This window comes from Trematomus bernacchii, unplaced genomic scaffold (genome assembly GCF_902827165.1).
Source record: "Trematomus bernacchii unplaced genomic scaffold, fTreBer1.1, whole genome shotgun sequence".
Lineage (NCBI taxonomy): Eukaryota > Metazoa > Chordata > Actinopteri > Perciformes > Nototheniidae > Trematomus > Trematomus bernacchii.
The window spans coordinates 17389039-17410667 of NW_022987593.1; the positions used below are offsets into that span (position 1 = coordinate 17389039).

Genomic DNA, 21629 nt, shown 5'->3' on the forward strand with positions numbered 1-21629 from the left:
ATTCAACAGTTCAGTTGCTCACCTTCAACTGGAGATCTGGATTTGTGAAGAAGATAGAGGAACAAAACTCTCAACATACGTGCAAAAACCACACCGTACAATTATATTATTTTGAGCTACTGAACATTTGGAAATATAAAACATGAGTGTTACCTGTGACAGACAAAGTGACTCCACTTAAACCAGTATATGATCCACCTTGGATGGTTTCAAACCCGAACATGTACTCAGCTGAGTCGCTCTCTGTCAGGTTTTTGATTCTCAGAGTGCAGATGTTGTTTTCACAGAGATCCTCTACACGACCTGCATACTCTGAGACTGTTTTCAGATCTACAGGTTTACCACCGTTCTGTTTAGTAAACCAGAATGTTTTCTCAACTGTGTTAACACTGCCTGTGAAGATGCATTTTATCTCCACTGTTGATCCTTTCACTGCACAGATCTCAGTAGAGGAGTAAGTCACTCCCCAGTAATCCTGACCCTGAACCACTGAAACACAGAGCACATCAGAAACTATTATCAGACTCATATCAACATCAGGAGACACATTTTCATTGGTGAAGCTGCTTAGTCCACATTTCTCACAGCTACATATTCTCCAACGCCATCAAAGTAAACTAATGTTATAGCGTCAACCTTTTTTAGGGTAAACTCTGACTGTTTTACTGCAGATTTATATTATTTCTACCTTTTTGCCTTCATTGGATGGACCCCCTTTTTGTACATGGCTTTCTCTAACAGGTGAGCCACATGAGTGCCCCTTGTTGTTTTATTTGACTAAACTGAGCTAAGGCTTGAGGTTGAATTGTCATAAAAAATCAGGTCCTATTGTTAAGGTTGAGCAGTGCAGGGTGGACCCAAGTGCATACAGACGAATGTTTTAACTGAAAATAAACTTTATTTAGGGCAACTGGATAAATGCAAAACCGACAAGTACTCTCATTCCCTCTAATCGCAAAAAGAACCCACCAAACCAGAACTTAAATACATACATGACCAATCAAGATGACAAGACACAGCTGGGGACAATACTTGTGCACCGATACTTTTCATAAACGTAGCTTCTTCTGCATTTCTGAGGTGCATTCACTGCCTTCAAATATAAAGAGATGTACAGTACCTTGTGTAGAGAGAAGGTAGACGACAAATCCTCTCGCTGGTAAACTCATAGCTGCTCCTCTCGTCTCTGATAAATCAGGTATCACATACAGGAGAAATAGGACGTTTCCTCTGTTACTACTGTATGTCAATGTGCTAAAAACACTGCAGGGGTTTCCTTCCTCTTTTCAGTTTGAAAATAGAGATGCCTAAAATAAGGCTTTAGGTTCAAATTAAGAACTTATTCCTGCTATGGTTTTGCAAACGATGCATTTACTTTTGGATGAAACTGGGTGACTCACAATTCAACATTGCAATCCGTGAAACCCCACGGATCCTAAAAAGAGGGACTAACAATTTGCATGGTGGTTATGTTGTGAAAAATCACAATGGACATTTAAAAAAAGTTTAAATCTTGTTTTTTCTGCCTAAAGAGCAATACAAATACGTAATAAAACATTCCTGACTGAGGTTGTCATAATTCATGTATGAAAGGGCTAGTTACTTATCAGGAAAAAAATATTAGCAATTAATCAGACAAGTCATATTTTCATGGCCCATTTTTTTTATCATTTGGATTGACAGAAGACAGAATAACGGTAGTTGTTTTCATTTTACTTTAATCAAATTGTTCCTTGCCTAGAGGACAATATAAGTAAACAATTGGCTCATATTACCCCACTCTCCCCTACAGTACAGTAAGTACAGTACTTTTCATTTAGTTCTTCAAGTATACTGTGATGCTAATACTGTTAGTATTACTTACGTTAAATGTAATTTAGCTGACACTTTTATCCAAAGATGATAATGAAGGATAAGTTAAATATGAATAAAATGAATATTATCAAAATGTAAAACAATAAAAAGGCAATTAAACTGAACAGCAGAGCAGAAAAAGATTGTGGTAAATATATATTGTACATAGAGAAATGTAGGCTACTTTGACAAGCTTAAAAATAGTTTTTCTGTATTGGTATTTATAAATTACAAGCTTCAGCATACGTTAGCTACATGATACTAGTAATCTAGCAGTGAATGTCATAACTCAGACCTTATATTTATACATGTATGTTTAAACTGTTTGAACACTGTTTAAGAGAACATAGATGTTATGTCAATACTCTTGGTTTTTTGTTGACTATGCTGTACAATGCAGATGGATCCTCCGCAGCCTCATGACGCTCTGATCTGTTGATGAAGCAAATTATAAACTCACATTAATGACTAATAGTACATGTTTTTGTAAAGAACGATGAAACAGCAAGAATAACGTTATGTAGCAAAGCAAAATGATCTTTTACTCACTCTGCAGTAGCACTGTGACTTTTAGATGTGACAGTAGAGTAGTCAACATCATCCTCCATGTCCTTCTCGTCCTTCTTGTGTCTGCGGAGATGAGCGGGCTTGATGTTGGAGTAGAGAGCCTCTTCCTGGTTTTTAATGAATCTCACGCTGGCATAGCAAACCTCGGCCTCCTGCTCTGGTGTTGTATTCTGTACTGCAGCTGAAGGGCTGTCATACATGCGTACCTGAAGGAAAAATCACAAAGACAAACACAACATATATTTGTAGTGGTTAGTGTCTCATAGATTGGCCTTTAGCCTGTTAAGCCCGAGAGACCCCGGTACCGGGGCACTGCCGCAACATCTTGCAGGAAACAGTGTGTGAGGGCATGTTCATTTAATAAAACTATGAATGTTTTATATCCATGTAACGGGAAGAAACTCATCTAACTGATCTTTTTTTTTTTTTTTTTTAAAGAAAACCCACAATGCTAACACTGAGCCTCTGAATTAGCAATGAGCGAAAAATGCTAACACCTTACTGCATCGAACATCACTCACAAAACCTTATTATTTATCTTTTCACGACATCCAACACATCGATTCACATCGTGAGGTGACACAGAATCTATTGACACCGACATTACCACTGAGTTATACGTATTTGCGACGTTATAAGCAAAAACGGACATCAAAACAGGTGACGCTAGGTAGCTAAAAATGCTAACATTCTTACCTTGGCTCTGTAGTCTCTCCAAAGTGGTCTTCAATGGCATTAAAACGATAAAAACGCTGCTGAAGTTAATCCATAGGTTAATCTAATGTGTCTGTGTCCCTTTGAAATGATTTCTGATAATCCATAAGCATTAAAACTGCTTTTCCGTTTCCAGATGTCAAAGCTAGAGATAGGTTCACTCTGATGGAAAATTACATGCGCGAAGCCCCCACATTTTCTCTTCACAACGTGTGTGTATGGGGGACTGCCCCTTCGATTCTATTGGCTCTAACGGTCAGAAAGAGGTGTCAACCATCAAAATCGAGCAAGGGGGGCCAGAGATATGGAAAATCCACCCAAATGACCCCAGAAGTGGTTTCTTTTTGCTAAATCTCTCTAAAAAGGTCAAATGTCACATGTTTTGCATCAATCTTGATACAGGGTACTTATTATATGTTGTACTTTGGATTCCTAAAGCTTTTAGTCTACTAACACATCATCCAAGGGTGGTTTTCACTATAAGTCAAAAATAATTTTTGGACGGACACTATAATTTACAGTTTTTTACTATGTAAAATCTGAATTTTCTTTAAAATAAAAAACATCTATATTGATTCTGACTTTTCTACATCCAACTCACAGGTTTATCATTACTTTGAGAAAAAAGATTATTAATTTAACCCTTTTAGAAGGGAAGATATGGTCATTTGTTCTGGGAATGTCATTTTCGAGCCTGAGACCTGAAAAACAGGCTCAGAGTGGAACAGGTTAACAGTTTAAGACAAAATGACCATTACTTTTGCAATGAGGCTTCTTTGCAATTTCAGTACATTTAAAAATTCCAAATCAGGCACCAAAGACTGCTCGATTTATTAAATGTCCTCATCTTTTAGGGTCAAGCGCAATTTTCAAAGCCTAAAAGTGATTAAAAGGTTTGAGGCATAGACTGTATTTAAGAAGTTGATATGATCAATATGAATTTAGCTAATTATGGTTTTGAAGCCTTGAATTTGGTATTTTGCCCACTGCCACCTCAATGTTCTGTTAGTGACATGAAAAGGTTTAGCAAAGAACAAAAAATATGTAACAAAAACTATATTTAGGACTGCAAATGGGTTCAAGTTGTAAAAAAGAAACTGTGGACAACATGTTTTTTGACAACAAGTTGCCCAACAAAAGACTTTGTGCTGCATTAAAGAAGACCTAAAACCAGCAATAAACTCATCAGGAAAATGTATACTGAGGTCATAAATCATGTTAAAAGTAGGGCCATTTTCTCATAGAATTCTACACAATCAGATTCTGTGTTATAGCCAGTGGATTCGCTCTCTGCTGGCCATTGGAAAGAATGCACCCTTAAGGCACTTCGGCATTGGCTTCATTTTTCAGACCTGAAGTGGCTGCTTGCTTTGAGATCACTTCTGTTATTGTCATTGTATCCCCCAATATTTAAAAAATGCTTACATGTATGCAAAGGTTTACATCCCAAGCAATGGAAAGACCAAAGACACCATACACATAATGTTGATAACCGTATGACACAGAATGACTGAGGAAAGGCAAACTAAGGTATGACAAAAGCATAGCTATGGATTTATCAAATTGAATTTAACAGGAGGAAAAAATAAAGTATGATAGGGACTGGAATGGTAATCGCCTGCACACTAGTAAGCACTGCAAAAAGGCCTCTCATTCACCAAACTCACACACAGATGGCGACAAAGCTTCACCGAAAAAGTCCTACATGGCCCATGAAGAGCATCTTGATTACGTTTATTTTGGTCTTTAAACATACAGACAGGGATCAAAGCCCCAACGCTGTGATTAATGGATGACTCACTCTACCTCCTAAGTCACGTTTCCCTAAGGTAAAATATTTAGTTTGGGATAAGGACGTTACCAAACTGGGACATGATGAATTGTTCAAATGAGTTGCAGGTGAGGGTTGACCCTTAGTGATACCTGAAATCTTCTTTCTCACCTGAGCGTCGTTGTCTGGTCTCTCTCCAGCTTCCGTGGATGGTTTCGAGGACCTCTTTCTTCTGGAAAAGAAAGTGAATTAACAAAGAAATGAATCTTAAAATTAAATAACTGTGGCCTTACTGAACGTAATCAAAGTAAAACTGAACTGCTTACCTAATCAACAGAAAGGCAATGAGGAATATGATACACACAATAACAGCAGTTATTGATCCAGCAGCTATTGTTTTCATTGAACCTGGGAAACAGTGGCAATTAGTTTTTTATTACAGGTATTTTTGAGTTCCTTAACAGGTAATAATTAGTTATTAAATCTTAGATCTTAAGAGAGAAGCATTTAAAATAGTAACTCATCACAGGTTTATTTTGCTTTTGCGTCCAATAAATGCTCAACAGCACAAGGGCGTTTTTAAACCGGGAACAACCATTGGTATTTGGTGGTCCCTAATGCTTTGACAATTGAGGGTCTGATTGTGGCCAACCTTGCTCCTCAGACTAAAGAATCATCGTTGACTTAAATGATCAAATCTCTGTCTTAGATTCTTTAGCAGAGCAGTCAACTGATCCCAACTTAGTGATGAGGTTAATCAGGAATGCTGCCCACTCCAAAGAAATACTTAATGGAAAGTTTGGGAAACTATAGTTTTCGATGCCAAAGAGAAGGACTTGAAGATATTCTGGCAATCTGTCAGGTGACTGAAAAAAAAGGGAGGCAAGACCTTTCCTAGCATCTCGTCAAAAGTGAAGAAGTGCTGACCTCGACTGGGAGAGCAGAGAGTGTTGGAAGACTTGCAAGTAGTCAAAAAGCCTCACTTTAGCAAGATGACCAATGGTAAGGCAAACATAAATATTGATTGGTTGTAATGGTTGACAACCCAATGCAGATTAACGCCTGTGGCCTAGCAGAGAGGGGAGGTAGATTATGTCTGTCCTTGAAATTATTGGGGTATGACAAAAAGTCTGGCAACTTTGAGCAGCAAACCTCAGATTTAGAATTAAAAATAAAAATTCTGTCCAGAGAGTGTAACAGTAAATTGTATCTTAGCTCTTCAAAGAACTGTAGTGCTAAAGTTGATGTGCCTCTTGGGATGTCCTGTGGTGCGAAATGACTTACCTGCCACAACACTCAGATTTAAGGTGGAGTTAAGACGTCCTAACTTGTTCTGGGCTCCACAGTAATAACTCCCACTGTGTTCAGCTCTGAAATCAGTGATGTTGAAGATCTGTCCTGAAGCTTTCGGAGAGTCCTCATTCTTCTTGTACCAGGTGTAGTTAGCTGCTGGGTTAGCATCACTGCTACAGGTCAGAGTCACTGAACTGCCCTCCTCTATCTCAGCAGAGGGACTCACTGACACAGAGGGGAGCTTTGGACCATCTGATTGTTACCATGACATATTTTAGGAAATTGATAAGATCGTTAGTCAATCAATCTATTCGCAGCACACACATGTTCTTGATCCTACGATGTGTACTTTGTTCCTGCAAAGATTGTGCCACTTAGCTCGAGTCGTATCCTTAAGGCCCCTACACACCAGGCCGATATCGGCCGTCTTGCGTTGTTGGGCGAAAACGGGTTCCTTGTCGCCCAAAGTCAATTTGGTGTGTCCCGAACCCTCGGCCATGACACGCCTTATTTGGCCTTTCACGGTCGACACCCGGCCGATTCAACATGTTGAATCGGCCGGGTGTCGGACACAAGCTATCGGGCCAAGAAACCACTCTGATCAGCTGTTCAGCTAGCAAATGAGAAGCGAAACGGAAGTGAGGGACGTAAACAAACGATTTAAGGCACAAGACAGCAGCTAAACACCAGCAGGTGATACTTAAAGACATCAAACATAGCCCTTAAATGTCCTCTCTTACCTCCCACACATAGCAGGGACATCTCTGATATCGGCGGGAGCGTCCCCGGCTGTCCTCTGCTGAGAGCTCCGTGATTTGTTTGGTCAAGTCCGGTTTTTCATCTCATCGTAAATTTAGCAAGAAGTGGCCATTATTACATTGCTGACTCAATAAACTACACACCCGCCAGAACACTGCGATCATCAGATGCAGGTCTATTAACTGTGATTTTATAGTATGTCTGCACTTTATGTGCTCATTTCATCATTCATGTATTTTTATATTCTAAAACATGTTTTCGATGGACGAGAGTGAAAATGGAACGCACATGCTATTTGTTTGTTTATATCAGTCTGTTCTTCTTCTCTGTCTTCCGGTTGTTGCCTATTTTGAATGACGAATACACACTACCGCCGCCTGCTGGTAAGGAGAGTTATTGCCACTCACGCATGCGCAGTTCGTACGTGCTCGGCTGAAGTCTTTGCGGTGATTTCCAGTGCGACACACGGCCAATACGTAGGAGAACTCGTCGATGGAACTGTCGGTGTCGGGTGTCGGGTGTCGGCGAGTTCTCTGGTGACTGCCTGGTGTGTCAGGGCCTTTAGTTGAAAGCAACAGTTTATTTGAATGAAACGTTGGTTTACTCTCTCAGCAGACATAAGTGGACCAAACAAATAAAACTGGAAACATGAAAAATGTTTTCATCCTTAAGATTTACATAAAGAAAGCCAAGTAGGCAAATCACGGAGTAACGTATGGAGAGCTCATGTCACGAATAACGCAAATCCTTCAGCTGCAGCCAATAAAGAGTCATCCCTTTATCAAACACAGAGGCATTTTGTACTAAATCAAATGAAACCTTAGAAGTAACAGTGACATATTAGCATTACATGAAATCCAACTCTTTTTTAGAGGTATTGCTTCCAAGCTGGCATGGACTAGAGGAATGAGTCAAGGGATCACAAACCTTCTTTTTACGTACTGTACACATGGCATGTGAATATGTTAGACATCAAAAGCTGATAGACGTCCTTTATGAATTTATTTTAGATAATGTTTCTACCAGGGAATGATCATCACAGGTTAACAATCACTATCTCTACTCAACACATTTGCATTGAGTGAGTTGTTGATGTTTTGTACTTACATTGGACATCTATGTGTACTGATGTAGAGTTGATCTGGCCGTACTTATTCTTAGACTCGCAGTGGTAGTTCCCTTTGTCCTCTAAGGTGATAGAGGCGAGTTGATAAATGTCTTTTGACCCCCCAGGCAGTGTTTGGTTGTCCTTGTACCAGGTGTAGTTAGCTGCTGGATTAGCGCTACCTTTACAGGTCAGCTGCAATGATTTGCCAATCTCTATCTCAGTAGAGGGTCTCGCTGACACAGAGGAAATCTTTGGAGCATCTGGAGGACAAAAGAGAGACAACTTGTTGAATATTTGTTTACAGGACAGTTTTTTGGGCATATGGCTACAACAAACCAGAAGCAGCAACACAATGATTAAGCTCACTTCACTTCCATCTACAATAGAAACCCTGCTCCATGAGACAGGGTGTTATCACATCTGCAAAGATGGCAGATTAAAATATTTCCTGATAGACCTGATCATGAAATTTGGCCGCAAGTTTTCTCTTCATGGCCTCTTCTTTTTGAGGAAGATGCATCACAACAATGTTAAGTGACTCAAAATCTTCTCACACTGTAGACAAACAACGTTTCTCCACAGTTTGTGTAGCAATGTGCCTCTGGGACCTCAAATGTTGCAATAACAAAAGTGACTGCAATTTGTTATGGCTTTACTTAGAAAGACGCTGCATGTACTTTACATGTTTTAACCAAGCGGCAAACTCAGGGGAAGAGCCGGGACGCCAATACGGAAGTGCCACAAACTGCAGTTCATATATTGGCCGATAGGCGCTGACTGCAGAAAGGAGCAATTTCCATAGAGCCCCATGTTAAAATGCCCAATTTCACAGCCTAAAAAAACATGTTTCTACCTATGGATCCAATAAATATTATTATGAATATAGTTAGATTCCACCTTCATGATTATGGATCTGTGAGTGAATTGTTTTCTAACACGACCCTTTTATTTATATTAGGTCTTAAAGTTTTTGCATAAATTAGGGCGTGGTCACATTGAGTGACAGCTCTGTCAGGTGACTGCTGCTGTTAGCTTTTTGTCTCTCTGCTAGCTGCTCCGTCCGTGAAGCTACAGGGACTCTGCCTGGTCAGTTCATCCAGGGAACACAACTTGATCCCGGCCGTGTTTGTTTGTTCTTCATGCTTATATATCGGACTATTGTGACTCGCTCTGCGGTTAAAACAGACGGTGCATGAATGCTGTTTTGCGGTAAGTGAAATTTGAGTACTTTATTTATGTGTTTATGATTTTAATCAGCTACGTAATGAATGTTAACAACTGCTATTTATCTCTCAATATTGTCTGTAAAAAATGTGGTAAAAGTTATGATTTCAGTGAGAGAACAGAGCAAGCTTCTACAGTTGCACTAAGTTTTGATAACAGTTAAATATTATTTTGATAATAAAATATATTTCAATGTTGATGAATGTCATACTGTTCATTCATAATCTGATTGTCTTTGTAGCTCACTGTTGAAATAAAATAAAACATTACAATTACAAAATAATTATATCTACAGCCCCTAAACACAAGCACACCTCTTTCATAAATAACACACTTGTTCTGCAATAATGTTTTATGTTTCCTGTAATTTTTGTTAGGAAAGGACATGCCTGAAAGACACGACTCAACATTTTCTCCTTCTCTGAGGGTCAAGAAGAACATCCAAGAGGAAAATTAAAAGCTGATGTTATGAGATTTTAAGACCAGTACAGGACATTCACTAAGAAACTACTTTTATTGTGAAGTCAGCTGATCGAATGCACCTATTTCCACATCTACACTCCATCAGCTGATTAATTCTATTTGCCTCACTTTATGAGCTTCACAACATGTACCTTGTACCGCAGAGTTTGCAACGCAAATAAATGGGGCCAATCTTCAGTCGGATGTGAATGTGTAATCTAACATTTTCAGTAAGAATAATGGACAAAAGGAGTGCAAATACAAATTCAATTTATTGAAATCTGAACCAAAAGTTAATCAAACATGTTTTAAATAAAAAAGCACATATGGACAGAAGGTGTAAACCTATTAAATGTATAAGTAAACACATTTAGTCAAATAAAGTGACAGACAAGGCCTGTGCAGTTGGTATCAGCTATGCCCAGCATGGGCTCCTCCATCAGGCCTGGTCCTTCTAGCAGAGGAACGACCCTCAGTCCTCTCCAAACCAACAGACTGGACGTCCATCACACGGAGGTTTCTCCCTGAAGTCTCTGCAGCTCTCTGGACACCACGCTGTCTCAATCCGTCCACACTGAATATGAGAGGGGAAAATGAAAATAATAAATGCTTTAGACAATAAGAAATATAAAGTTGACTGTTGAGTTGCTCAGTTTTTTTAGATTGTCAATACTATTACTGTATAACTAATATCCCAGGTTAAGAGGCACCTTCAAATAAAGATTGGTCTTTAAATACATTTTGTCTTTTGAATTGTTTGTCTAAAGTCAAGGATCTAGAACTGGTACTTGTAGTTTTAATGATACAGTCTGGTTATAATGCTGTTTGGAGGAGGCCTCACAGGTAAGAGCACTAACTAGCTACCATCACATGCACCTTAGCTTAACTTAAATGTATTAAACGTATAATTAAGTGATAGCAAAATATAAATAACTAATGTCAGGCAAACATATTAATATTTGCTTGATTCCAGTGTTGCATTTAGCACATTGCATACAAACGTTAAGGGATTTTAAGATTCTGAAGTATTATGCTAAAAACTCAATAACTTAGATTATTATTTATAGTTTTGCTGAATAGTTTCATGTCCGCTTACCTTAGAAACGTAAAATGTGACGGCAGTGTGCTGATGGGGAAGCATGTTAGCTTAGCTTCTTAGCTTGAGCTAGCTCTGTTACTTCCCAGCTGGAGGCAGAAGGTCCCGCCTCGGCTCCGCCTCTTTGCCCTTATTTGGAGCAGGCTGGAGCAGGCGGGAGTTAGACTCAGACGTCACTGTCGAGCCGTTAGTGGCCGACTCCGCCTACTAAGGGCTTCTCGGCAACTCTGCAGAATCCTATGGGTGACGTCACGGACCCTACGTCCATTTATATATACAGTCTATGGTTTTAATACCGCACCAGTGGCATTAAATGTGTCAACATGGTTTCAAGCTTGGTCAGTTAGGAGACTGACCTCCTGCGGTTTTATACACACGACTGGAAAGATATAAGAAAGACACATTTCCAAATGTACATTGAAATAATGAGTTGTTGAGTGGCCACGGTCAGGATGAATATTCATCTATAGCACATTTAAAATGTAAGCACTAGTCCCATTTTATGCCAGTGTCACAGTATTTGCATTTGTAGTATTAGTATACTGTATGCTTGGATATTTATCAGACATGACTGATTCACATAATGTGTTGCGCCCATTAGAATGGTTTATATGTTTTGCTATTTGAACACTAGATGGCGTAATGGGGCGACAGCATATAAGTGATCTCACAGGTGCATTGATTGTGACTGGGAGGGCAATCGTTTTTTGAGCATGTCTATCGTGTCTGTGAACACCAGTGGCGTCGCCTGGCCTGGGCATCCGGGGCTTTAGCCCCGAATGTTTTTTCTGTAGCCCCGGACAATTCTCCCTCAATAATATAATACATTAACCGTGCTTTACGTGAACCTCATCATGACACAAGAGAGGACGGCAGCACTGTAATTTCCCGTGTTCAGTGAATGCAACAGAGGCATGACACCAGACCAATCAGAGAGTTGCATGGAAATAAACGTGTGCTTGTGTCATTCAAACTCGGCTCTGTGTGTGTGTGGCAATAGCGCATTTATCACATAGTGTGATAGAGAGAGAGAGGGGAGAGAGGGGGAGGGAGGGCCCGGTGCCAGCATGGACCGTGTTGTTAGCATCTGGTTAGCTAGCTGCACTAACGGACATAAGGAGCTGTTTGTTCCACAAGAAGCTGGAGGTGAGTCCTCTCCTCTCAGACTGAGAGACTCAGGTGAGCTAAAGGACTCTCTGAGTGTTTAGATACATAACTTTAGTCTAAGTTATCTCAGTGGGTCTCAAACAGTTTGGTCACAAATTATTCAAAAGATTATTTCCGCGGCACACCTTCATATGATCATTATAGTTATAAAAAAAAAAAGAGAATAAAGGAAAAACAGTTATGAAATACTATATGGCAGTAAAACAAGAATAGAGTTTAAAAGGGGAGTGATTAGTAAAATATCCATAAAGAAAAAGTACATCTGTTTACAGTTCTGCTTCATATGGGTGTTGAGAGAGGTATCCATAGATCTCTTCATTTGCTCTCAAAGTGCACCAGATTGATGCATTTAACTTCAATATTTTAAAAAAAATCTTCCCGGGGGAGCGTCCCCCCGGACCCCCCTAGAGGAGGTGAGCCCCCCACTCATAAAAAATACCACTTTACCCCTGCCTATATGCCGTGAGCTGATTATCGAGCCTTCATTGTAACAGTGTACTGTGTGTGTGCGTGTGGGGAGTGTTGCAGTGAAAAATGCCACTAGTGCCGCCGCCACTGTGGGCTAAGCCCCGAATGTTTTCAGGTCCAGGCGACGCCCCTGGTGAACACGCTGTGTTTTTTGAAAATAAAAGATATTGAAAGCTAAACTTCTGACACCATAATAAGGCATCCGACAGAGCTATCCTTAAATACAGACCAGACTTTTACTGAAACCTAAGGTCAAAAGAGGATGAGAAGCACTCCTATGATTACTGATGTTACTGAGGCTTGCCCCACTGCAGCTGCTCATTCTGACTTTCTTCTGCTAACAATATATTCAGCCTTTCTTCCATGTTGGCAGTACTGTGCATGAATTTTTCTTGGATTTACACTTTTGCCCAGTTATGGGAAAGTTCTGCTCCAGTTCTTGAGGAGAAATGTGTTAACAAAGATGACCCTATATTGTTTCTCATGTAGTACATGTTGTACAGAGTATTTAAATCACAACATGTGAATAGCTCTGTGTAGATGCATTTTAGACTTTGAAGGTGGAGTGACAAATGGATGGGTCATTTTTTTATTCTGGGACTTTAAACCCAACAAAGCTTCTATAATCCCCTGAAGCTTCTCAGTGATTACACCAGACTGTTAATGTAAAGCAAGTAGAAATAAGAAACTAACTACAATCACTCACAATGCACATCAATAGAGTTGTCTTTAGATGCCTTCGTCCCCAGCTTGTTCCCAGCTGTACAGCAATACTGTCCAGAGTCAGAGGAACTGATGGAGCTGAAGACAAGCTGTGGTCCTTCACTGAGAGGAGGAAGGTCGGGATTTCTCCTCCCTTTGTACCAGGTGTAGTTAGCTGCTGGGTTAGCATCACTGCTACAGGTCAAAGTCACTGAACTGTCTTCCTTTATGTCCTCTGAGGGACTCACTGACACAGAAGGAACCCTCGGAGCATCTGGAGGAGATGTGATAACAGAGATTATTCCAAGACAATGTGTTGTTTACTAGATTAGCAAAATTGTTATTAAAAGTTTAAACTGCTGAGTGAAGCTGCATTTTGGATTGAAGGTGGTCCTACAAAATGCATGTTTGACGGTTTGAATCTGGGTCCCAAATCTGCATAAAATGTCACCCTTAAACCACGATACATTGCACTAAGATATCCGTATCTTAACGGACAGTTGTTGAGTATCTCCTGAGAAATGCATAGTTCTCAATTGCTTCCGTGTACTGCACTAAACAGCAACTAACCAATAACAAATCCTGACTTTATGATGAACCACATATTCGTTTTTATTTCTCTCTCCTCCAGTCAAATGGTGCACAGTACTGACTTGTTGGTTGTTACTGAATATGTTACCACCAATAACACAAATATATAAACAAATGGTAGGTCATAAAAAAATATAACGGTGAAAGCAGGTTATTAAGGAAGGATTTTGAGATACCTATTGACATTAATTAAAGTAAATATTAGTTAATTTACAAAATATTCAGTAGGTGTTTCGCAATTAAAGGTGGGGTAGGTAAGTTTGAGAAACCGGCTCGAGATACACTTTTTGTTATATTCCATGGAATGCTCTTAACATCCCGATAGCAATGAATATCTTAAGTGCTTTGACAAAAAATCCATAAAAAAATGTCATCTGTGGAAGCCGTAATACTGTAAAAAGCACGACGAATCATTTTAGCCGGGCCGGCTAAAATGATTAGTTGGCCTACCTGCCTGTCAGCCTTCCATCTGTGCACAAACTTATCTCGTGCCCTCATTGGTCATGTGCGCGTTTGTGTGTGTTGGAGGAGGGGCTCTGTAAGGAAGTGGCAGATTTTTTCCGCCTGTGTATTTTCAAATTCTAGCGCACTCAAGCTGGTTTCTCCAAAATTACCTATACCCACCTTTAAGTAAACATTACCTACTCTATAAAATGTGATTAGAAGTTACTGCCTGTACATCATTTGTTACCTATTTGTTATCTGGATTCCATGCAATGTGAAGCAGGTAGAGTTGAAGAGAGTATTTATGACCATTACAATCTTCTCATGCAGAACTAGACAGATTTAAGCTGAGTTACAACTGACTGTAAATTACATCGATAATAACCAATACTCACATTTCACATCAATAGAGATGTAATTAGATGTCCCCCTCCCCAGCTCGTTCTCAGCTGAACAGAAATACTGCCCAGAGTCAGAAACCTGGATGGAGTTAAAGACAAGCTGTGGTCCTTCACTGAGAGGAGGAACGTCTGCATTGCTATTCCTCTTGTACCAGGTGTAGTTAGCTGCTGGGTTAGCATCACTGCTACAGGTCAGAGTCACTGAACTGCCCTCCTTTATCTCAGCAGAGGGTCTTGACAAAGAAGGGTGCCTCGGAGCATCTGGAGGAGATGTGTGAACAGAAAATATTAAGAATGTGTTTCTCACTAGATTAGCACAAAGGGTATCTACATTATTGAATGCTGAATGAACTGTAGCTGCATTTTGGACTTCGAACATGGTTTGACAAAATGCATGTTTGACGGATTTAACATTTGTCCAAAAGGTGCACAACATTGAAACTTTACACTACAATAAGGTACACCTGATTTTTAGTCGATACAGGGCAACGAATGAAGACTGTGATGTTAACCTGTTAATCACTATGAACTAAAATGTATTATTGAAGATTATTATAATTATCTTATTGTTTGTTCACCTCCTTAACCTGTTGTTGGGTTGAGGAGCTTGGGAAAACGCTACAAAACTCAGTATTAAATGTTTTTCTTACATTGTTCATATTATAATAATTTACCTTAATGGGTTAAATATAAATGAATAAATATTAGAGGGTGTGGTACATAAAAAAGAGTCTTCTTTGCTATGTTGAGTATTTCTCTGTGGAAAGGCTGCTGCAGGGTGTGAATGGAAACTTTAAAGAAAAGCAGAACATTGACGCGTGTAAAACTAAGATAACAAATTACTGACAGAGAGTTTATTTTTAAGTATTGGACTGCTAATTGCTTTCAAAAGTCGACAAAAACCAAAAACATTGATTACTTCCTGTATGCTGCACCTGCTATATCTCTCCTCATTGACAGAAGGAAAGCATCATCTCTGCAGAAATGTCTAGATATTTATCAAAGCTACAACAGCAACTGAACAACATGTATTTAAAGTTATGTTGAGGACTGCAGGACGATAGAGGAAGTTCAACACAGCGATGAATTGGCAATTATTTAAAGCATGAGTTGTTTGTTAATGTAGGTACTGTATGTACAGTCATTATTTCCATCCATACAGACATAGTGTTACCATGCTAAATGGTGCTGTATTTCTAAAGTGTTTAAACTATCTTACAATTTAAATGTAGATGTACAGTACGTCTCACAGAGAGGAGGAACACAACAAATCCACTCGCTGCTGCAGTTCAACTCATAGCTGCTGCTTTTATTATTTCACCTCCTTAAATTATCTTGTGGGCTCTCAACATGATTACATTACGTTGCAGGTGCTTCCAAAATCTAAATGTTCTCATCTATCACCTGCAACCTTGCATGACCTACAGTCATTTGTGATATCTTTCTTTGTGGGGTATCTTGGTGCCTAAAGGATTTTCTGTTATTGTTGATATTTAGTTTTGTTTGTAACTCTTCTTTATTCAAAATGAGGTTTCCACTATAATCTATGTCTTCTGTATGTCTCTTTACCTAAAATGGCTTATTTACTGGCTGTAGTTAAGCTTTCTTTTTCGATATATATAACTGCGGCATCTGCATTCAGATTCAGAAGAATCCTGTGAAATTGTCATTGTATTGTCAGTGTGTGTGTTTATGAGTAAACTCACACACTGCAGGAGAGGGGAAGCCTTCATGTCCTTCCAGAGCACATGAGATCCTGTCTGCGTGGTGAAGCAAGCCTTTATAAGAAAATGTCACCGTCTTCATGATTTTCTCGTCGTTCTTGAACCAGACGTAGGAAACACCGGCTGGACTGCAGCTGCTGTGACACTTCAGCTCTGCTAAGGTATTAGACTGCTGGACTGTTGCTGTGATCACCTGCACCTGCAGAGCTGGATATGAGAAAAATAAACATTTGAAATGACACAATATTACATCACTTGGTCCAGCGGTTTATTCAGGATTTGTTATGTAAGGGGGGCTCTTTGTCGTCAGGGGTAGGGGGCTGACAGATGAAGAGCACAGTCTTTTTAATAGTCACATTAAACTGTTATTCATTTACATCTTAAAATATTGCAATATACACACTTTTACCGATATCAAAACGTTCCCTTTACTTCTCTAAGTGCCATTTTCAATTACCATTTCCGTGTAATCAAGCTAAAGGAAAGTGAAATGCAACTACAAGTGACTGAATATACCTTATCAAGCAGGACCATGGGGAAAGTGATAATCACAATTATATATCATAATTATTGTGACATAAACATTAAGAAACAGCGCACTGCTCTGACTTCCAATGTTAGCCACAATTGTGCTAACTTAAAAACTAGGGATGCACCTTATTAGAACAAACTGAAATTGCAATTTCACTTTTTATTGCAATAATTAAGAATTACAGAAAACTTCAACCCAAATGTTGCATTCTGAAGTCAAATGCATCTCTTAAAACTTGAAATGTAAAGAAATGTGAGGTCCAAAGATCTCTAACGCTGGCTGGTGGTTTAGGAAGAATTTGATATTCAGCAATGTTAACTTTTTTTTCGTAAACATATTAATTGTTGAATAGCTGCGAGGCTGATGACGTGAGAGCGAGGACTGTATTTGAAGGTATAACGTATATGTGTATTTTCATCAGTGAGTGATGATCAGTACCTGTGACAGTCAGAGTTGTTCCAGATAAATCACTCCTCCATGCAAAGCTTGGTGTTTTGAATTTGAAGAGATACTGAGCTGAATCTGAGTCTCTCAGGTCAGAGATCCTCAGAGTGGAGCGTCCTCTCTCTGTTTCAAGGATCTGAACACGACCTGCATACTGGGAGTCTTCACTAAGGTCCTGATGACTACGCTCAGGACTGAACCAGAATGTAGATTGAACATATTCATTACTGCTGTATGTGCAGGAAATGTCCACTGAAGATCCGTTGAAGGCACAGATGCTTCTTTCACTGTAAGCCACTGTATTGCAGTCTTGACCATTAACACCTGAAAAATGAAATATCTTTAGTTAATTATTATGAAAATGTAATTGCCTTAACTCAAGGCTGAATGTATTGATGTGGACAGTGTCTCCCTTTTATGTAATAAGGTATAGCATCATGTTGGTGGAAGACTGTAAGTGAACTCACACACTGAAGGAGAGGGGGAATTCTCATATCCTTTAACAGCACAGGCATAGCTTTCTTTAGGATAGAAATAGTCATAAAAAGATTCTCCTTGTTTTGGTGATTTCAGTCCATTCTCGTACCAGATGTAGGAACGATGGTAAGCTCGAGGACAACTGCTGAGACACTTCAGGGTTGCATATATACAGCTTCCTGCACAGGAACTTGTTTTGGTCACCTTCACCTGGAGACCTGGATTTGTGAGGAAACAATCAGGTTAAACTGAACTGTCATTGTACGTGTAGTAGAGGCACTGACATTCACTGCAGCGTTGACCAAATGTTGAGCTAACTTACAAAGTTACAAACAAAGTGTTACCTGTGACAGACAGAGTGACTGGTTCACTAGCATAAACGTCTTGGTTTGTTATGATCCTGAACCTGTACTCAGCTGAGTCGCTCTCTCTCAGGTTTCTGATTCTCAGAGTGCAGATGTTGTTTTCACAGAGATCCTCTACACGACCTGCATACTCGGACTCTGTGGTCAGATCTACAGGTTCACCACCTTTCTTCTGAGTGAACCAGAATGTTTTCTGTACTGTGTTATCACTTCCTTTCCATCTGGATGGGTATGTGTAGCTGCATCTTATCTCCACTGTTGATCCTTTCACGGCACAGATCTCAGTAGAAGAGTAAGTCACTCCCCAGTCATCCTGACCCTGAACCGCTGTAACACAGAGCACATCAGAAACATTCATCAGACTCATTAGACTTTCTTAGCTTTATCAAACACATCTTTTTACTATTTTATATTATATTAATTTACATAGACGGGAATGTTCTGATGTTTGTTTCTAACTGGGTTTATACTTTTAAAATGTTTTAATGTTGTTTCCAGTGAACAGAGGCATCAACAACATATATAATGTTGACGTAGGACATCATGCTGCAGTGTATTTAACCTTTAACGCATTATTTACCTGATAAATACTAAGATAAATACTTAGATTTCAAACCTTAGAAAAAGATAAGAATAACATATTAGAGGGTGTGGATCAGAACAAAGAGTCTTCTTTCCTGGCTTGCTTTTCTCTCAGTGATCAGGCTGCTGCAGGGCGTGAATGGAAACTTCAAAGAAAAGCAGAACATTGAGGCGTGTGATATTAAGATAACAAAGTATTGTACTCCTAATTGCTTGCAAAAGTCTACACAAATGTTTCACGTTGCACCTAGGTCTCCTCATTGTCAGGTGAAAGAAAGCATCTGACTTCTCTGCAGAAATTTGATATTTATCAAAGCTACAATATCCACTAAACCACATGAGTATTTATTTAAAGTCATGTTTCTAAATGACTCTTAACATAAATCCAATGTTCAGTCTTGTTTTGTCAGATAAATACTACTATGTCCCCATCTTCATGCTGCAGTAACTTTGTGTATCCTTATGTTGGTGATGCCTGAAGTGTAGAGTTTTAAGAGGTCTTATCATTGAAGAAAGCTGCATATAGCACCTTGCGTTGATAGTTACTTACTGCACTAACTTGTTACTGTGATCGCCCCGGTTCCTTTTTTGCATGTCATACCCAGATCTCTCTTCCTGTTTCCAGTTAGTCTTTACACTTTTCACCGTCCAATGGAGGCAAAAAATGAAGAAAATGCAAAAGCTACGATCATGTACATGCATGCAAACAGACGTTCATGCATTCACGTACACACACCTTCACAAACACTTGACCTGCAGGAACAAAACTGTGGCCGCCATAAAAGAGAGAAAGAGCGTTCAGTTGCAGGGCGCAGCTGAAAAACAGTAAAGTTGTTTTTTTGCCATAAAAGCAAAACAATAATCTAAAAGAAGCTTAAACTTTAGTGAGGTGATTATTATTGTCTTTTCATTTCTACAAGCAACCCCTCATTCCTTTGACTCATTGTTCATTAAAAAAGTATTCATTAGTGACGCTTTTTATCCACGTTGCAACTCCTACCATAGGTTATCTCTTAAAACACTAAAGACATGACACAAGCTCATGTTATGTTATTGATTTATTACATTATCAAATACTTCTAAATGTATTCTAAGGCGGAAAAAGACTCGCTAAAGTTAAGTGTTGAGGACTGCAGGACGACAGAGGAAGTTCAACAGAGCGATGAATTCTAATTTGCAATTATTCAAAGCATGTTTTGTTTGCTAATGCAATTATGTACAGTCATCATTTCTATCCACACAGACAAACACTCTGTTTTTCACTCTGAGGTGCATTAACTGACTTACAATATAAATGTAGATGTACTGTACCTTGCACAGAGAGAAGGAAGACCACCAATCCACTCGCCGCTGCTTTTAACTTCATAGCTGCTCCTCACGTCTCTGTTAGATTTGCAGGTAGATCACACATGAGAAATACTCTATCAGTATATCACCAAAAACAGCTCTACAGAAATAAGGAGGATATGGTCTTTGAAGGCAGTGTGTTCCTTCTGCGGCTGGTTTCCTTCCTCTTTACATTATTACTATGCTTGAGAACATGAATTACTGTAAATCCCCAAAATAAAAATTAAAGTGGACCTATCATGCTATATTTGAATAATATAGTGTAGGTCCATACCTATATAAGGCATATTTATACTTTTTTTTTTTCAAAATACCAAACAGATCATGCATTTTTGGCCATGCCTCATTTCGCTCAATTTGAAAAATGTTAGCTCTGTTTTTGCAAGGGTTGATTCTGTGAGCAACAGCACCATCTAGAGGCCTGGCATATGTACTACAGCGTCTCCAGCGCTTTCGAACGGCAATGGCCGTGGCTGTCTCCTCCTGATTGGTGGAGTTGGCCCAATAGCCGTAGCGCCACCGTCCTGACGTCAGGAAAGTGTTCAAATCTGGATCAGTTTTTATCAGATCCGTTGCAGCCCCTTTTTTAGAGATTTGGGTATGGAGGAAAATAGAGAGGGTTGTGTTTTCTGACACTTGGTGAGTTCCCTGGAACACCGGGGATACATACAGATGGAGCATCTTATTTCAGACAGTTTGAAACGCGAGGGTCGTGATTGGCTCGTGCACGGTCCGTGATCGGCCCGTGATCGGTTCGTGATGAAGAGCCTGCCCCCAGTTTGACTTGATACCGCCCCCGTGATAAATAAATGTAATTATTGTGAAGCCAGCTGCAATGGATCATTGATCCACCAGGGGGTGCAGTGGGGTTCCACACTGGAGCTCATGTGAAATCAACTTCGATACAGTAAGCTGGATGTACAGTATGTCTGGTACTAATGTATAGCAGATCTTCGTTAAGATCCATGTCACGGATAGGATCATAGTCTGTGCTAAATAAGGCATGTAATCATTTACAAAACATCACCATGTTGTTATTTAACAAAATAATGTTGTTTAGTCGAAAAAAACGAACGAGAGGAAATGCAACCGGCTCTCCCGATTTTTAATCCTAATTTAATCATCATCTTCACCACGATCATTTATGTTTATGTTCGCCGAATTGACATGAAATCACTGACAAATATGAATATTCTGTATTCAACTTCATTGAAACGATCAGGATCCTTGGGTGTTATTTTTCCCCACAATGACCAAGTCGCTGCAAATTATCCCGTTTATTACATGGCCACATTCTCAACAAAGTAACGACATGACTCCCAATCTTAATTGAAATGCTTTTATGGATTTAGAAAATGTTTTTATTGATTTAAAAAATAGTTGTATGTATTGATTTAAATTGACATGCATCCGCTAAGAGAAATAGTCACTAGTCCTCTGTCTTCAATGTTCGACATCGCGTGAAACAGAGGATTTCGACATTCTGTATTCATTGCTTACTTCCTTAAACCTTTTCTCCTCCTTATCTCTTTCATGA

The 21629-nt window shown here is 39.4% G+C and overlaps 1 protein-coding gene across 1 annotated transcript; it reads right to left on the minus strand.

Moving 5' to 3' along the window:
* Positions 1-1701: 1701 nt before the first annotated feature.
* On the minus strand, positions 1702-20111 carry LOC117481990 (B-cell receptor CD22-like). Its single transcript, XM_034129935.1, has 13 exons — positions 20057-20111; positions 18143-18490; positions 17789-18016; positions 17316-17645; positions 16328-16552; positions 14616-14882; positions 13190-13459; positions 8066-8326; positions 6191-6451; positions 5233-5314; positions 5078-5138; positions 2404-2627; positions 1702-2286 (listed from the first exon to the last, which is right to left on the minus strand). Exons 1-13 carry the CDS (start codon positions 20109-20111, stop codon positions 2208-2210), a joined length of 2691 nt encoding a protein of 896 aa, XP_033985826.1. The 3' UTR covers positions 1702-2207.
* Between the last annotated feature and the right edge of the window lie 1518 nt (positions 20112-21629).

Bases quoted from the DNA above. Each gene is read 5' to 3' on its own strand.
- LOC117481990 (XM_034129935.1), bottom strand. From the start codon at position 20,111: ATGAAGTTAAAAGCAGCGGCGAGTGGATTGGTGGTCTTCCTTCTCTCT. The intron at 18,491-20,056 runs GTACAGTACATC...TCTGTGTTACAG, and splicing joins CTTCCTTCTCTCTGTGCAAG to CGGTTCAGGGTCAGGATGAC. The intron at 8,327-13,189 runs GTGAGTGATTGT...TTTGTCCTCCAG, and splicing joins CAACTCTATTGATGTGCATT to ATGCTCCAAAGATTTCCTCT.